The 18299-nt window shown below is 37.7% G+C and overlaps 1 protein-coding gene across 1 annotated transcript; it reads left to right on the forward strand.

The window, feature by feature from the left end:
* The first annotated feature begins 7 nt into the window (after positions 1-7).
* On the forward strand, positions 8-17245 carry PPWD1 (peptidylprolyl isomerase domain and WD repeat containing 1). Its single transcript, XM_039364947.1, has 11 exons — positions 8-269; positions 2391-2493; positions 2985-3085; positions 4047-4167; positions 4716-5163; positions 6242-6432; positions 8355-8544; positions 9689-9870; positions 10717-10798; positions 13373-13555; positions 16424-17245. Exons 1-11 carry the CDS (start codon positions 86-88, stop codon positions 16565-16567), a joined length of 1929 nt encoding a protein of 642 aa, XP_039220881.1. The 5' UTR covers positions 8-85; the 3' UTR covers positions 16568-17245.
* Positions 17246-18299: the final 1054 nt, after the last annotated feature.

The following is an 18299-nucleotide window of genomic DNA, read 5'->3' on the forward strand; positions in this document are numbered from 1 at the left end:
AGCGTGGGAATGCGTATTGCGTCATTACAGGATGGCTCGCGAATGGCCCTCGGCGACTTGTCGTCAGAAGATGACGTAAGGCAACATGGAGTCGGCGGAATGTGTTCGCAAAAGAAGGGCTCGAGAAGAAGAAAAGGAGGAAGAGAAGGAAGTAGAGGAGAAGGAAGTGGCTGAAAAACATGAAGGGTCTGAGGAGGAAGGAGAGAAAGACCAAGAGCGTTGGGTTGGGCCCCTACCTGGGGAGGCTGTGCAGGCGAAAAAGAGAAGAGGTAAGGGAGGAATAGGGACCAAGTCACTTGGTTGAGTTGAGTGGCTATAGCAGGGATCTTCAAGCTTGGCCCTTTTATGACTTGTGGACTTCAGCTCCCAGAATTCCTCAGCCAGGGACGCTGGCTGAGGAATTCTGGGAGTTGAAGTCCACAAGTCATAAAAGGGCCAAGCTTGAAGACCCGTGAGCTAAAGAAATTGAATCAATAAATAAATATAAAGTAATAATGATGGGATAAAAATCTAATAAATTATAAATAAAAATAAAATTAATCCGGAAGATCAAGAGTGAAGTAGTACCTATAGCACCGTCAATCCTAACACTTTGATTCCAGACATTTTTTTCTCGGGGAATCCTACTGCATTTAATGTTAACTAATGCCAAGTATAGAGTTGCAAGATTGCAACCTAAGTCTAATCCGGCTGTGTTTCCTTGTCATTATCTTTAAATCACAAGTTTCCACTCAGCACTCATTGATTTAGAGCAGCCTTCAAATCTGTGGATTAAATTGATGTATATTTCCTGGAAGTGGCAAGCTTATAACTGTATACCTGTATCTATAAACTTTTGGGTTTCACATGATTTAATCCACCTATAGCAGGCATGTCAAACTTGCCACATCACATGACGTCACGCAACGTATCGGCCGGTTTTGCCATTGCTGGCAATGGGGTGGGCGTGGCTTCCACATGACGCATTTGGCAGTTTGACACCCCTGACCTATAGTATTTGTGCATTCATACACACTTAGACCCACACATATTGTGGCATTTGTCAGTATTAGTACGGTTATCAAGATTACTATTTACTGTTATTATGAACAGTTTAGGGTTATTTTTCCCATTGACTGGATGTAGTATTTGGTTTGTTAGTAAATGGGCCAACACTTGATTGGTTTTAGGACTTGTTTAGATTTTTTTTTGTAGCTTATTGTATATTGAGAATGCCCCACCACTCCATGTGGTTAACTTGTTCACTGTGAAATCCCAGCATGCTACTTACTAGTTCTTGTACAAGTCCTATTAAGACAATTTATATTACCCCTACTTACCATTTCTCTTTTTTAACTGATGTGCAGATTGTTAAATTAACTACCAGAGTACCCAAACTTATCAATATTTTTCTTTATAAAAGTTTATTTGCTTATTTATCAAATTTGTAAGGTCCTCAGACTTCATAGCAGATTAGGTGGTGTACAATCTTAAAAATAAATTAACAATAATGAAAAAAAAATGCTAAGCCTTCTAAACAAAATGAAACTAACATCTCTCAACATACGGTATATCCACCAGAGACTCACCATGCAACCTAATCCAAAGCCTGAAGGAAAAGGCAGGTTTTAAGGCATTTAAATAGGTCAGTTGGGGGTCATAAATCTCTGGAGGAATGTTTTTCCAAAGGAATTGTGACGAGCAACTCATTTTGTGGATCCCATCAGAGTAATTGTGAAAAAATAGGAATGTTAGGTATGTTTGCTATCTTGAATTGACCAAAATACATTTTTAAAAGGTGAAATAAAAATATAATCATTATCATCATAAAATGATTTAGAATGAAAGGATTTCAGCCATGTGATCTTACACATATTTCATTGTTGTTTGTACTGGGATTAAATTATGCATACCTCTAGGGCAGTGGTTCTCAACCTTTTTAATGCCGCGACCCCCAACCGCTCATAAGTCGAGGACTACTCAACCGGTCGTAAGTCGAGGACTACTCAACTGGTGCAGCACCGTTTGCAGAATGGGACTTTTGGCGGGCTCAGCAGGGCAGAGACAGCCTGGACAATTCCTATTGGCTTTTGAAAGCCAATAGAATTAGACTCTATTCAAGAGAGTCTATTCTATTGGCTTTCAAAAGCCAATAGAATAAAAGGGAGTAGCACAGCTAAGGAAAAGGGGAAAACAATGGCGGACTGCGTTGTTTGGCGACCCCCGTGAAATGGTCGTTCGACCCCAAATGGGGTCTCGACCCACAGGTTGAGAACCACTGCTCTAGGGCACATAGCTATGGAATTGAGATTATTGATATTTGTATTGCTCTGACTAAAAAGTTAAATTTTGCTTTAAATTAAATCTAAGTGAAGCATTTTCATTAAAAAAATTTCTTACTTTCTTCATAGTTCTTGAGTTTGAACATGTCTACCTTGATAATCTTCCCAGTGCTTCAATGTATGAGCGTAGTTATATGCACAGAGACGTCATCACTCATGTAGTATGTTCTAAGTAAGTCTAATATTTTTTTACCAATGTAATATTGCATTGCATATCTCTTTCAGAAAATGTTTTTGCTTAAAAGTTACTTTAGATGTACAATTTAACTTCAGTGTGGTTAGCTGAATCCTGCTTCAAATTCTATGGAAAGGTTTTCTGAACTGCACTTTAGAGTACTTGGGGTAAATCCACATCATAATCCAGAGTTCCAAACTCAGTAAAGGGCTTAATCCAAATTGTGTGACATATTCTGAAAGAATTAATGATCTTGGGCTGTTTGGTGTAAAATGGCAAGGCTTCCCTCAAAATTCAGCATGGTACCTTGCACTCCTTCATTTTTGTTCCAGAAGATCCTTGCTCAGGTTTTACAGTTTTATCATAGTAAGATCTGAAACGTGTCTTAAGCATCAGTGTGTAAAACTAGGGAAGTACAACACCTTTTAGTGCATTAGAAACTTTAGATCTTCTAGGCCTTTATTTCTTTTATATCATTGTATTTGCAGAACAGATTTCATAATAACAGCCAGCCATGATGGACATGTCAAATTCTGGAAGAAGGTAGAAGAAGGAATTGAATTTGTTAAACATTTTCGTAGCCATTTAGGTAAATTATTGTGTATCTGCATAGTATAATTTTTATACTGCCTATTTTTCTTTCTTTTTTCTGTATTCCCACCCTATTAAATACAAATTTGCTATATTAAATTGTTACTATAGAGATATGTGTCAGTGTTAATTAACTTTAAGCTTTTTGTTAGATAACAGTCTGTCCCTTGAGTTACATTACTCAGCAGAAGCAGGCAAAAATTAATATGGCAATTCTAGTAAGGGATTGGAAAGATTATCCCAAAGGTGCTTTTGCACAAGGCAACTGGACTTTCCTATTTTCTAAGGCAGGGGTTCATGGACCAGTACCAGGCCGCAGCATGCTAGCAACTGAGCCCCACAAACAAGCAAAGCCCCATCTGCGAGATGCAGGCATCACACAAAACCACACACCGTCTGGTCCGTGGAAAAAACCTCTCTCCACGGAACTGGTCCCTGGTGCCCAAAAGATTGGGAACCTCTGTTCTGAGGGATTTCTTCAGAGCTGAAGAAACTTCTTGGATGAGAAGTGAAACGTCTTCAAAGGAAAACAAAGTCCAGTTGCCTCATGAAAAAGCACCTTTGGTATAACTATGTCCTGTAGACATTGGAGAGATTTCTTTCTGCAAAATACAGACCTCTGAGAATTTTCTTTTGAATGTCTCAAAATCATAAAAATTCTGAAAACTGGCTTTTCAGGACTGTAGTTGAAGCCATGCTGTGATATCAGAAAATTTAAGTAGCCCTCAGGTCTCCTTGTATTGTGATCTTTGGATATCTGCCATACAGCAATATCCTACACAGATCTATTCAAAAATGTAATAGGAAGAGTTCTGAGATAGTCATAGCCATCTTTGAATGTTTATGATAAAATTTACTTTTAATCACTTATATGAGTTTATTCAAACATTTTCTCAAATTAACGTTTTTTGGTTTTTTTGCTAGAGAATACTTTTTTTGTTTTGGTTTATCCACAATAGGTGTTATCGAAGGCATTGCAACTAGCTCAGAAGGAGCGCTGTTTTGCTCTGTTGGGGATGATAAAGCAATGAAAGTTTTTGATGTGGTGAACTTTGACATGATCAACATGTTGAAACTTGGGTAAATCACTTAATATTTGCAACTATACTGGTTTGATTGCTAAGTGTTTTATAATATATTTGCCTAAAATGTCATTAAAAATTGATTAAGTGATGATTGATAAATTAATTTTTTTCAGTGTATTTCAAGACAGATTGCATAAAATCAGAGGCAATATATTATTATGGATTTAATTAGTCATTTATGGTAACCAAAGCATTAAGGTAGGTTTAATTGCTTGCATGCTTCTGCCAATGGAAGGGAAAGAGTTATACATAGTTGTGCATTTTAGAAAACAATGACTATCAAAAGCAAAGATGCTTACTTTGGTGAGCTTGCCAGCACTTTTGAATATACGCAGAGTTGGACTGCTATAAGGATAAAACGAATAGCAGGATATACATTGAATGCTTTAATAACTCATAAATATTATTACTAATGAAGCTGTAGTGTATACTTTAGAAATACATTATTTTTTCTATACATTTGATCCTTATAGCTTTTAAAATTTGTTTTGGAATGTTAAAAGGAATGTTAAAAATATTAATATTATGTTCATCTCATTTTAGCTACCATCCGGGCCAGTGTGAATGGGTCTACTGCCCAGGAGATGCTATCTCTTCAGTTGCAGCCTCTGAGAAGAGTACTGGAAAAATATTTATATATGACGGTCGAGGCAATAACCAGCCACTTCATGTTTTTGATAAACTGCATACATCCCCTCTTACTCAGATACAACTGAATTCTGTTTTTAAAATCATAGTATCTTCTGACAAGTCTGGAATGATTGAATATTGGACTGGTCCTTCTCATGAATATAAATTTCCTAAAAATGTGAACTGGGAGTATAAAACAGACACCGATTTATATGAATTTGCTAAATGTAAAGCCTATCTAACCAGTATGAGTTTTTCCCCTGATGGCAAAAAAATGGCTACTATTGGCTCTGACAGAAAAGTCCGGATTTTCAGATTCTTAACAGGGAAACTTATGCGAATCTTTGATGAATCTTTGAGTGTAAGTATTTTTTTTCTTATATTTATTTACTTTCCAATAGTTTCTTTTAATTCTTTCAGTGATGAGGTTATCTATATTTTGATTATAAGAATTCTTTTGTAAGAAATGAATTTTCACTTTCATGTTTAGGCTGTAGCATTTTTGTATTACTGATATGTCAATAAGAAAATGCCACAGTTTGGCTCTGTTTTCTTTTTCTATACTTTTTCATACTTTTGAAGTGTGTGGATTACTAGAGTGCAGGAAAGATTCTAACAGCTGATGTTGTTATATTTAACACTTTGGAACAACTTTACCAAAAGTTTAGATTATAAAATCATTGAGTTAGTTCTAATCTTAGCGGGCATTTAATCCAGCCCATAGCTCAATGCAAAATCTATGCAAAGAATTTCTTTAAAAGATTAATTTATTTTCTATGGGATTTCCCCCCTTTGCAAGACAGCTTTAATTCTTTGATTAAAGAATTAAGCTAACATAGTTCAGTCTATGAGCTAATACATAGCAAGGTACAATAAAAAAAATCATTACAACTAATATAGAAATAGTAATTTTACCAACTGTCAAATCCCTCCAGAAATTATTAAAATAAAACAGTACTGTTACAGCACTATTACTATGATAGTAATAAGCACACTGATGATGCTTTCTTAAAACTCAAGCCTAATGGAGCAATTTGGGCTGCAGTTTGAAGGCTAGTGTAATGAATTAGGTGCCACTACTGAGAAACAAGAGGATCAAGCTTTCCCCTGGGCCTCACGTATTATGCAGTTATGAAAAGCCTCACATTAAATAATTCTATATTTATTTTTTTTAATATAAAATGTATGTATATTATCTCTCATACTGAAATTTTCAGCTCAAGGGCAGTTTGGCCATGCAGTTAATGGCAATGAATAAATGAATTAACAGTAATATTTAATAATTAAAACTTCTTAATTATATTAAATTTGAGTCATTTTATTGTAGTGTTGATGTAAACAATACAATATCCTTGATGGTGTTAGGTATTAATAAAATGGATAGTATAATAAGGCTCAGGTAGTTAATCTTTTCCTTATGGCTAAATGTCATTTTGTAGATGTTTACTGAGCTACAGCAGATGAGACAGCAATTACCTGATATGGAATTTGGACGACGTATGGCTGTGGAGAGGGAATTGGAAAAGGTGGATGCTGTAAGGTTAATTAACATTATTTTTGATGAAACTGGACATTTTGTGCTCTATGGGACAATGTTGGGAATTAAAGTTATCAACGTGGAAACAAATCGGTAAGTTGAAATTCTGGTTATTGTAACTAGTATTATTTTGTAATGTTAGGAAATTTTTCCAGGGATCTTAAAGCATTCAATCTTAGCATTCCTATTTTATTTAACAGTTTCACATTTGTGTTTGATATAAATATTGCCTCGCATAAACATTGCAAATCAGAATTTTGGAGAAAGTTGACTTATCAAACACAAATATATACATTTGAAATAATTACTTTAGGATATAGGGAAAAAAACTAAAGAAGAACAAAAACACAACAGAAAATAGAAAAAAATGGAAGCATATCATGTTAAAAAGTTATTCAGACAAGTGTTTAAATATTTATTATTAAAAAATCTTGACCTTTTGGAATAACATCAGTCTTTTCATTACATTGATAAAGAACAGGTTAATAAACACAAAGTGATCATAGATCATGACTTAAGTTATTTAAGATTTGTTTATAACTCAATTGCAATGCCTAGCATTAAAGAGTAGTATTTTGCTGTGTCTCCTGCTTGATAAATCCTTAGTTCAAAACCCTTCGCCACTGATTTTTGAAACATTGGATATTTCAGTGATTTCAGAGTTCTTGTAAATAGCTGATATCTATCTTAATGATCTTCTTTAATTGTTTATAAAAAATATTGTAGACTTAGAAGTATTTAAAACCCATTTTAATGCTATCAATGATTTGGGAGTTTTAGATGTACAAATGCATTGGATCAAATTTTAAAATCAAAAGATTAACTGAATAAAACAATTGCTGTTGGGGGGTATTAGGTAATCAGATTCCTCTTGCAGTAATTCCATAGATTGAAAATTAATAAATATTAATATTTCTATATGCCCAAGACTTAGAAAAGACTGGGATTTTATGTATGTTTGTCTTATGAATAAAGTTAGAAATTACATTTCCCTCCCAAATTTTCGAGATATGTCTGGTAATCCTTAATGAAGAAAATGCAACAGAACTATTGCTATAATTAGAACCAAGTCCTTGCCATATTATCAAAAGAACCATATAATAATTTGCTCATAGATGTTCTTCTTTATTTGGTCACTTGCATTCCATAGAATATTTTCAAGTCAAAATATATGAATTGAAAGATATAATTCAGGTTTTAATTTTTGTGACTATCTAATTATATGATAATCATAATTTAGTTATAGAAAAATGGTGAGGGGTATTTGTATTATTCTTTTAGATTTTCATGGGGGAGGGTGAATTGCACTTCTTATTTTTCCAAAAACAAACAAAACAAAACCTATCGATGTGTAGGTATGCGTCAGTGGTTCGGGGATCCAATGTGAAAAGGCTGGACGGAGAGCAGGTGGTAAAGAAGCAGATTCATGGGGCAAAATGGATACCAGATCAGACTGTGATTTTCATTTGTGCTATATGTATTCAAAGGACACTGGACACTATGAAAATTTATTTATTAGATAAATTTATATAGCCACCCATCTGACATACATTAGTCTGGGTGGTGAAGAAAATATTAAAGAATAGCAGAACAAATAATAAAGAACATAGAGTATTAAAATATTAAAAGCAGTAAAACCACTGAAATCATACATATAATTTGCAGAAAAGGGCAGTCAGTTTCCCTAACAATATACCATCTTACAGATTCCATACTCACATTACTGGATACCTAGGCAGATGGCAAAGCCATATTTTCAGGTTTTTCTAGAAGATTATCAAAGTCAGGGCCAATCTGACCTTAGGGGGAGTTAAGCATGGGTGCCTGTGCAGAAAGGCTCTCCCCTCCTGGGTGCTGTCAGATGAATTCCTTCATGAATGGGACCCACAACACAGCCTTCCTGCCAGGCCTAAGTTAAAGCAATATTTTGTGTTATGGTTGTTGATTCGAGAGTAAAGATTGCATGATGAATTAGAAACTTAATGGTGATCCTAGATTTTACTTTCTAAATATAGATGTGTCAGAATCCTAGGTAAACAGGAGAATATCAGAGTGATGCAACTGGCTCTGTTCCAGGGAGTGGCAAAGAAACATCGTGCTGCTGTTACTGTTGAGATGAAAGCATCTGACAATCCAGTTCTCCAGAACATACAGGCAGATCCAACAATAATCTGTACTGCCTTTAAAAAGAATAGATTTTATGTGGTATGTTTTATTTTTTTAATGTATTGCTTTATGTGTTGCTGTAATTGCTAAGGAAAGCTGAGACTTAACAACAGAAATATAACAGCATAAGTGCTGTCTTATACTCTCAAATCCATGTTCACTCCTGGTGTCCTCATGATTTTCTTGGCAACATTTTCGGAAGTAGTTTATGTTGCTTTCTTCCTAGGGCTGAGAGGGAGCAACTAGTCTATAGTCATGCTTTATGTCTAATGTGGGACTTAAAATCACAATCTCCTGATTTCTAGCCTGATATCTTAATCACTTCACCAAATTGCCTCTTCATATTGATAAAGTTACCTGATACAACAAAGAACAACACACAACACAATCGTAGCTATATGCCAGACACTCTCCAAAAACAATCTTCATCTTCATTCTGTTTCGACCTGTATTGTCTCATTCAAACCCAAACAGCTTCCAAATGAATTAGCAACTACCCCACCCCCAAAATAGTTTTCTTATGTACTTAAAGATATGGTTCCAATTCCAACTTTTGTACATGCATCCATGTTGAATTATGAGTTTCCTCAGGGCTAGATACTCTAGGTAACATTATAGCTAGGTGAACTAGCTATTTTCATACACAGTTGCACTAGATTCAAAGAGCTTGTCATGCCAATAATATGTTCCATATTCTCTTAAACCAAGAATAACCACATTTTATTAAAAGTTAAGGTGTACTTAAAGCTGACTTCAGATGACTGCATTCATGCACTTTTCTTGATGGTGTTATGGAAGCAATTAGCTATTGCTATCTTCAAGGATGCAGTCCTTTTTTAAGTTATGTATTTCTTTACATTTGAGTTTTCACATAGTAAATTTCTTGCAAATGTGACACCAAATATATCTAGCTAACAGTTCTCAATGTTATAGAGGACAGAAATCAATCCATCAGATATTTAGATCCCAATCATTGTAGAGCTTTACATGTCAAATCCAGCATGTAGAAATGGACTCAGTAGCAAATTGTTTGTACAGCTTTTTTAGAACAAGAGTAATACTGTAAATTCACAACAGTTTGCCATTTTTAGATTTGTAGCTATAGCATTTTATACCAGGAATCTTGCTGCACTGTAACTCCAAGAAAACTGAAATGAGAGCATTCATTTGTCTTGTCTTTCAGTTTACTAAACGTGAACCAGAAGATACCAAGAGTGCAGATTCTGATAGAGACGTGTTCAATGAGAAGCCATCTAAAGAAGAAGTCATGGCAGCCACTCAAGCTGAAGGGCCCAAAAGAGTTTCTGACAGTGCCATTATCCATACAAGCATGGGAGATATTCATGTGAAACTGTTTCCTGTTGAGTATGTATATGAAAACTACTTTAAATTTATTGTTGGACCCTTCACCAACGTAGTGGATATATGTTGAGATGTTTTTAGTTCCTTTTGTTCTAACCCCACAGCTGTTTTCTGGTGTGCCATAAGAATGTATGTATTGGGTGTATCATTAGATGGAAATGGAAAGGTGAAAGGAAAAATGGAAAAAATGAATGCAATAATTATCTCCAGTTGCTCTTCCTTCATTCAGAAATATGCACTTGATGCATGCATGCATGCACACACACACATACACACAGAGAAGACAGAATGAAATAGAACAGTGTATAACAAAGACACCCAGATATAATTCATCTTCCAGAAAATAAAATTCTGATCCTCATTTTAACCTGGGATTGTAAAAGCTGATTTATCTGATTTTAAAACAGTCCAGGAAGACATGCTCTTAATCCCCTTATGAGAGAAAAAGGCAAAAGACAAAAATGAAATAGAGCTAGGCCCTTTTCTAAAATCCCACCTGCAGATGAGTTTTTCCTTTTCTCACTGGTTCTCTAGCATTTGATTTCCCCTTATTCATTACACACAAACTTACAGAATAAGGTTTTAAACTCATTAATGTAGGAAAATATTAGTTATGAAGATGACTCTGATATTGCATTGCCCTGACTACTAGTTTTGAGAAATTAAGAATTGGTACTGCATTCCTGTTCTGTTTACAGCTTTTCCACTAATATTGCATTGGTCATTGTAAGAAAAAAAAAATCCTACATTAGATTGGCTCAATAGGGTCTTTCTTATGTCTAAGTGAAAACATTGGGTTGCCACACTTTACTAAACATTGCATTAACTGGAAAACTCTCTTGACTGCAGATGTCCCAAAACAGTAGAAAACTTCTGTGTACATAGTAGGAATGGTTACTATAATGGCCATACCTTTCACCGGATCATAAAGGTAATTGATGGCTATTCATCCTTTTCAACATTTATAATATACTTTCATACTCTTGGTTCAGTGAAATGGCCAAGTTGAGATGCTTTTATTTACATAGCAAAGTTGCTGTAGCTTTGATTTACCTAGTTAAATATGGCCCTTTACACTTTCTGAAATAAATCTCTGCCAATTTTTTAAGTTACAGGAAAAATCCATTTAAAATATTCGTACATTGTTTCTATCATGTTGATATGTTGTTTTTGTTTTATGATGTGTTCAATTTGGGAACCAAGTTGTTAGCTAAAGAGATAATTATTTTTTTACAAATAAATTTTTAAAAAGCTCCATCATTGATTCTGTGTTACCCATGCAATGAAACATTGAAACAGTTTTAAGTTAGATATACATTTGTGCACAGGTTAAATGTCTATGCAGCCCTTGATGCTCTCTGAGCTTGATTGTTCGCTTGACGCCATTTCATTTCTCAACTGGATAACATCTTCAGTGCAAGTGATGCAGGATTTGCTCTCTGTTTATATATAGTAACTTACTTGAGGGAGGTATGGTTTTTTTCCCCTTGGTACTCCTAATTGGGGTACTGTTTTCTGCTTGGTTATTTGTCTAGTATTAGCCCTTGCTTATCTGGGTGCTGGCAGCTTGAGAGGATGCTTTCTGAATTTTTGTTTCCTTCTTAGCTTTATTATTGTCTCTTTCAAACGGGTGTAAATATGTTTTATTTCTATGATGGCAAATTTGCTGGCTGATTTATCTGGATACTAGGCTTCTGGCAATTCCCTAGGTTTTTGGATTTAGCTGGTTCTAGGAGACTCAGTTTCCCAGTTGAAATATGGTTAGTCTCTCCATAGATTGTGAGATTAAGTTTTCATCACATCTTTTGACTGCTAGTTGGTGTTTTAAATGTGATCTGCTAGTCTTCTGTTGTTTGCCTTACATAGCATTACAGTCCTTACATTGTATGAGTCCTGTTTTTTTCTTGTTGGGCTATTGAGTCTTTTGGTTTACTTATGATGTCTTTGAAGGTTTATGTACTACAGCAGCAGTCCCCAACCTTTGTGGCTTAGCGGCCTGACTGAGATGGAGAAGAACTGGGCTGCGTGAATGACTGGCCAGCGTGCACAGGCATGCAGCCCTTGCTGAAGCAGCAGGTAGGTGCGATTGCTGGCTGGCCCAACTCTTGCACAAGTTGAGTTGCATGTGCATTACGGCCAGCCATCCACATGGCCCAATTCTGAATAAACCACTGCTTGGTAGTGGGCTGTGGCCCAGAGGTTGGGAAACCTTGTTCTATACAGTGTTGCTGCATAGTTGTAATTTTTAAAGATGTTTTTGATGTATGGTAATTACTCTTTTCATAGCTTGTGTTATTGTGCTGCAGTAGGTCAAGTGGTCAGGCACTTCTTTATTGTTACACAGCTCCACTTGTGGGAGGTTAGGGTATTTTTCAATAGACTTATATTTCTATTTTGCTGTAGCTTCTTCTGATGAGGAGCATATAAAAGCAGTGTAGTGTATTGTTTTCTACTTGCCTTGTGAATGTTATTCCTTTGAAGATGTTTTTCATATGTCTTCCCTAACTTGCTTTTTTATTACAACAAAAGTGTCATCTGCATACTGGATCCATTCTTTCGGTTGTATGTGTGGGAATGGAATCTATGGTTTCTAGATGCTGCATTACAGTTTCTGCTATATCCCACACTAACTGGCACTGATGATAGTGCCTAGTTGGGTGATGAAACTTCTGCAAGCAAACACTCAAGCTCAGAGAGCACCAAGGATTCCACAGTTAAGGCCTGAGCTACATATATTCTCTCTCAAAAGTATTTGGTATAATTAGTTTAGAAATATACTTAACAGATAACATATTGTATTAGGGAATTAAAGTATTCTTGCTATGAGGGAAACAAAGCATATTTTCCTTCTTTCAATGTTATATTTTATATTAATGATAATATATCCAGGATTGCTTAAAACAATGTTTCTCTGCAAGTTTAAAAATATATGAATGTCAACTCCCAGAATTTCCTACTATGCTGGTTGGGGAATTCTGGGAGTTAAAAGTCCACATGTTAAACTTTCAGAGTTTGAGAAACATTGGCTTAAAAGACATATTTTTTATGAAATTGTATAGTTGTGAAATTTAAGTGATAATATGTGGTTAACTCTAGAGCAGGGGTAGGCAACCCTGGCTCTTTTATGATTTGTGGACTTCAATACCCAGAATTCTTGAACCAACCATGCTGACTCAGGAATTTGGGGAGTTGAAGTCCACAAGTCATAAAAGAGCCAAGGTTGCCTACCCCTGCTCTAGAGCATAGTTATTTGGAGAGATTTTATAGAGGTTATATCACTCACTTAGTAATCATGGTACTTCCCCTGAATGCCAACTGCTTAGGTCTCAAAAGAGTGATTCAATCTTATTTTTTCTGCTTGAGAATTTCTCAGGGAGATCTTATTAATCACCAGGGTGTTCAAGTTGGTGAAGAATGGGCATTAAACTGCGGCACTAGGACTGCTATTAATGACATTATTAAAATGGTAATGTTAACTTAAGATCATATTTTTTGCTCAATGCAGGGTTTTATGATTCAGACTGGTGATCCTACTGGCACTGGCATGGGAGGTGAAAGCATCTGGGGTGGAGAATTTGAAGATGAGTTCCACGCAACTTTACGACATGATAGGCCATATACTCTTAGTATGGCCAATGCAGGACCAAACACCAATGGCTCACAATTCTTTGTAACAGTAGTACCAACAGTAAGTAACATGTCATCTATTTGTCAGTTATTCAGAAGATTATGTTTTGTGGAATGAAAGGCTGCCATGGGCAGTGTGATGTTGCAAAGTGAATAGAGGCAGGATTTTATTTTCTAATTATCCTTACATTAAGGGTTACTTTGTTGCATCTCAAGAATAAATGTCAGTGGAAATTCTCAATCATCCAGGTCATGGTTTTCCCAAAGGTGCTTTTTCTGAAAGGCAACTGGACTTTCTTGGGTTTTTCTTTGAAAATGTTTTGATTCTCATCCAAAAAGCTTCTTCAAAAAAAAAAAAAAAACCCCGGAAAGTCCAACTGCTTTTTGGAAAAAGCAGCTTTGGGACATCCCAACTCTGCCAGCATTTTTGCTGGCTCTTTGAGGATCACAGAAAAGGGACTTGAGAGCTGCATATGGCCCTGAGGCCTCATTGCTCACCCTTAATCTAGCTGAAATGAAAACAGCTCTGTGTGAGTGACAAGAAGGATTGAGATAGTTGAGGACCTGAACAGGAATTTTAAGAAAGTTTAATTGTATTTTATCTGCTAAGTGTGATTAAGGTGCAGTCGTGACCATTTTCCTCAGACTTTAATAGGAAAAATCTAACCACTGAAACGTAGATTTGCTGTTTACTGGTAAATGAAAGCAACAAGAAATCTAAGCATTTCTCCATAGCATTTAAGATTGGAATTGAGTCAGATCCTGAGATCCCTGTGGCCTAAGTAGCAGTTGCATTTTTTCACATTTGTTTGTGAAATAATTGTATTATATTGAATTGTTGCCTGTTTTATGTGGCCATTGAAATCATAAGTAGAAATAGAATCCATGTTAATAAAATCAATCATTTTCCTTAACATAAAGTGGCATATTTATTTTTTCCTCTGTCCTGCTACCCATTTAGAAAAGAAACATAAACTTCTAAGTACTATTTTTTTCTTGGTACATGATTCCTATATAGCTGTGATGGCGAACTTATGGCACGCAGGCCACAGGTAGCATACAGAGCCCTCTGTGGGCATGTGCGGCGTCACCCCAGTCCTAGGCCTTCAGTCCCATCCATGAGTAACCTGCATCAATACCTGCGCAGGTTAAGCTTGTCGCACCTGCCCCTGCCTCCCCAAAGCATTTTTTTTTACTAACCTGCCTTTCAGCTGTATTCTTGCTTCTCAGCCTTTGCCGCGTGTTTCCTCTTCCCTATTCGCGTTTTTACCTCAGGGCCGGGCTGAGAGGTTTAGGCCTCGCTTGCAGCCTCGGCCTCGCTTAAGGCAGCCAAGCCTGGTGATGATGATGCCACTACTGCTGCTTCTTTTGAGGCGGGTCCCTCGGTAGGCGCTACGGAATGTGAGACCCAGCCTCCGCCACTGCTGCCGCTGCCATGCCAGCCAAAAGGAAACTGGTACCGCCAGCCCTCAACATCACCCCCACCATCGCTGAGGGACCCATCCCCACCGGCAGTTGGAGTGGAGCTGCTGGAATGGGGCACCGGTTATGGGTCTGAGGGGAGCGGGCGAAGGACGAGATATTTGTGAGGGGCAGCCAGGGTGAGCGAGAAAAAAAGAGAAATTGTTCTTGGAAGGTTATTTCGGGGTTGTGTGGAGCTGAGGCGATGAAGGGTTGGGGGAGCCGCTGGGAGAGAGGATGCAGTTAGTCTTTGGAGGAACATCCCGATCCACGAATGGGGGTGGTGGTGCCACGTCCAGGTGAAGCCCCGAGAGGTAGGCAAAGGTAGAGGTGGTAGAGCAGCTCGGAAGAACCGGGAATGCAGGTGCTGATGGTTGAGAGAAACTTCATTGATCTTTAGGGTTCAGGAAATGGTGGAGGAAGGATGGGGACATTGGGATGTGCCCAGTGGTGGGATTCAGCCACTTCGCACCAATTTGGCAGGACTGATAGCTAATTTTTTGTTGCCCAGGCTTTGAATGGACTTCCAGAAGCGGCATCCACACAGAGAACTGGTTGCTCACATATTTGAATCCCATCACTGGATGTGCCCCATGGGAAAGCGGAATGAGGTCCTGCCAGGCAGTTCTTCTGCCCTCAGACGGTCCGGAATGCCAGTCAAGAATATTTCTGGCTCAAAGTTAAAATGAAAGGTCCTGGGGGCAGGAGTATCTCTGAGGATGGTGGTTTTCTTGCAGACGTTTCAGGACCCAAAGTGGGATAATAAGTGAACTAATGATGTTACTTAGTTTGGGTCATGAGACATCTACAAGAAAGCCAGAGCTCAAATAGGACCAAGGAACCCACAATCACCTTCCTCTTCTTTTCTTCTCCTCCACTCCACAAACCCCATTCTCTTCTGGCACTGCTGATGTTACCTAGTTTGGGTCATGAGACATCTGCAAGAAATGCTGAATGGAAATGGCACCCCTGCTCTGCCCCCTGCCTCGCCTCACCTCACCCCGCAGGATGAGCCTCCTGCCCACCATCCCACCTGCCAGAGATCCCCTGGATCTCCCCCAACCATGCCCGGCCCCCACAGGTGTGCCTCCTCATAAGCAACATCGAGGGGCCCCGCCCACCACAGCCCCGCCCACCCAGTGGGCCAAGACCACTGCAGCCACGCCCACCCAGTGATCACGCCTACCCAGTGGGCCATGCCCATCCGGCACCTGATGATAAATAAGTGGGGTTTGGGTTGCAGTTTGGGCACTCGGTCTCTAAAAAGTTCGCCATCACTGCTATATATTTTGGGATATATGTATATTTGCCTGCATGCATGCCTCTTAGAATGCCCAGGCATTTTTATTTATGTTTATGCATATTCCCTCAATTACAGATTATAGGATCAATTTGTCAATATTGTTACTTACAATTTCAATGTTTTTCTGTTTATTTTCGCATGTCAACTAATTTCAACCACAAACAGCCATGGCTGGATAATAAGCACAGCGTATTTGGAAGAGTAACTAAAGGAATGGAAGTTGTTCAGAGAATTTCAAATGTGAAAGTTAATCCCAAAACAGATAAACCCTATGAAGATGTAAGCATTATTAATATCACTGTGAAATAATAGTAATATTAATTTAAAAAACACCTCAGGGACTTCAGATATATGGAAATCTAAGTATTTCTGGTACAAAACAGAACAGATTTCAATCATCTCTTCAAAATGCTCTGAAAAATATTTTTAATGTTTTTAATAAAGATAAAAAAAGAACCATATTAAAGTGATCATATTTTGTTTCCTGTACATATGTCATATGTGGATTTTAATTGGTTTCCAGGCTTTTTTAAATGACTTGGCTAAGCTGGCTTGGGAAGCACGTACTATTCCATTTTCATATTGTTATGTTACTATTACTGGCATGATCTACAGTTGGGGACAAAATATTTTACCAAAATTTGTTTATTAACAATCATCTTGTGAAATAGTCTTGCAGATGACTTCATTAAAAAAAAATTAAAATTAAATATTCCAGATCTAATTAAAAATATTTTACTAATGATTGGTGGATCAAACATGATTGTTAGTAAATGCAGTTGCCCAAACTATAGTTTTGGGAAATCTGAAATCAGTACTTAAAAAAAAACAGTCTTAGTAATAACACTGTGAACTTATTAAATTGGGTAGAGCAGTGGTTCTCAACCTTTTTAATGCCACGACCCCAACCGGTTGTAAGTCGAGGACTACCCAACCGGTCGTAAGTCAAGGACTACCCAACCGGTTGTAAGTTGAGGACTTTCCCTGCCTGGGAGTGCCGCGCATGTGTGGTGCTGCCCCCTGCGCCGGCCGAGGTGTAGCTGGCAAGGGGCAGCGACGGCGCAGGGTGACCACCGGCTGGGCCACCAGCTGACCCAGCCCAAGGGAGGTAAGGCACCTGCCGGGCCCCACGTGTGCCAGCAACCCTCCCTGCGCCCGCCGGCCTCCCACCTCCCACCCTTGGCCCTCTTTTACTTACATTTTTAGTAGTTGCTCAGCAGGGAGGGGTGGAAGCTTTCAGACAGCTCGCCTTTGCTGCAGACAACTTGCAGCACCGTTTGCAGAATGGGACTTTTGGCGGGCTCAGCAGGGCAGAGACAGCCTGGACAATTCCTATTGGCTTTTGAAAGCCAATAGAATTAGACTCTATTCAAGAGAGTCTATTCTATTGGCTTTCAAAAGCCAATAGAATAAAAGGGAGTAGCACAGCTAAGGAAAAGGGGAAAAAAATGGCAGACTGCGTTGTCTGGCGACCCCCGTGAAATGGTCATTTGACCCCAAATGGGGTCGCAACCCACAGGTTGAGAAACGCTGGGGTAGAGGATAATTTGGATTTTAAATGTAACAATATTCAACGTTCTATCGAATTGGCTTTCTACTTTTGTGGCATGAAAAGATTGGACAAACTAAAAAGCTAGCACATTTTTATGATCTTTGAATTAGCCCAGTATAATTAATGACTTAATAGAAAAAATATTATGGCTAATGATATTACTCTTGTTATAAAGAAGACATTAGCTGGGATTTCTTGAAAATGGTTTAAGTCTATATTTTCAAAGCATGTTTAACAGATGAGACCAAAAAGTGGCTCAGCGTAAGTAAGCATTCTTAATTTTCTGAAGCAAGTATTAGATACAAAACAGGTCCTGTTCATATGCCATTGTAAACCTAACCAGATTACAATATTATAGTTCAGAATGGGAAGTGAGTGGAAAGCATATTGAATTCTTGTATATATACATGCTAAATAAATTAAAATTTGGTTCCAAAGGTTTTTGACTTAGAGTGTTAGGTAGTGTTCCATTAAGGATAAATCTGACAA

This window comes from Crotalus tigris, unplaced genomic scaffold, assembly GCF_016545835.1.
Source record: "Crotalus tigris isolate CLP2741 ecotype Arizona unplaced genomic scaffold, ASM1654583v1 scf7180000017592.2434428, whole genome shotgun sequence".
Lineage (NCBI taxonomy): Eukaryota > Metazoa > Chordata > Lepidosauria > Squamata > Viperidae > Crotalus > Crotalus tigris.

Bases quoted from the DNA above. Each gene is read 5' to 3' on its own strand.
- PPWD1 (XM_039364947.1), top strand. From the start codon at position 86: ATGGAGTCGGCGGAATGTGTTCGCAAAAGAAGGGCTCGAGAAGAAGAA. The intron at 270-2,390 runs GTAAGGGAGGAA...CTTTCTTCATAG, and splicing joins GCAGGCGAAAAAGAGAAGAG to TTCTTGAGTTTGAACATGTC. The intron at 4,168-4,715 runs GTAAATCACTTA...ATCTCATTTTAG, and splicing joins ATCAACATGTTGAAACTTGG to CTACCATCCGGGCCAGTGTG.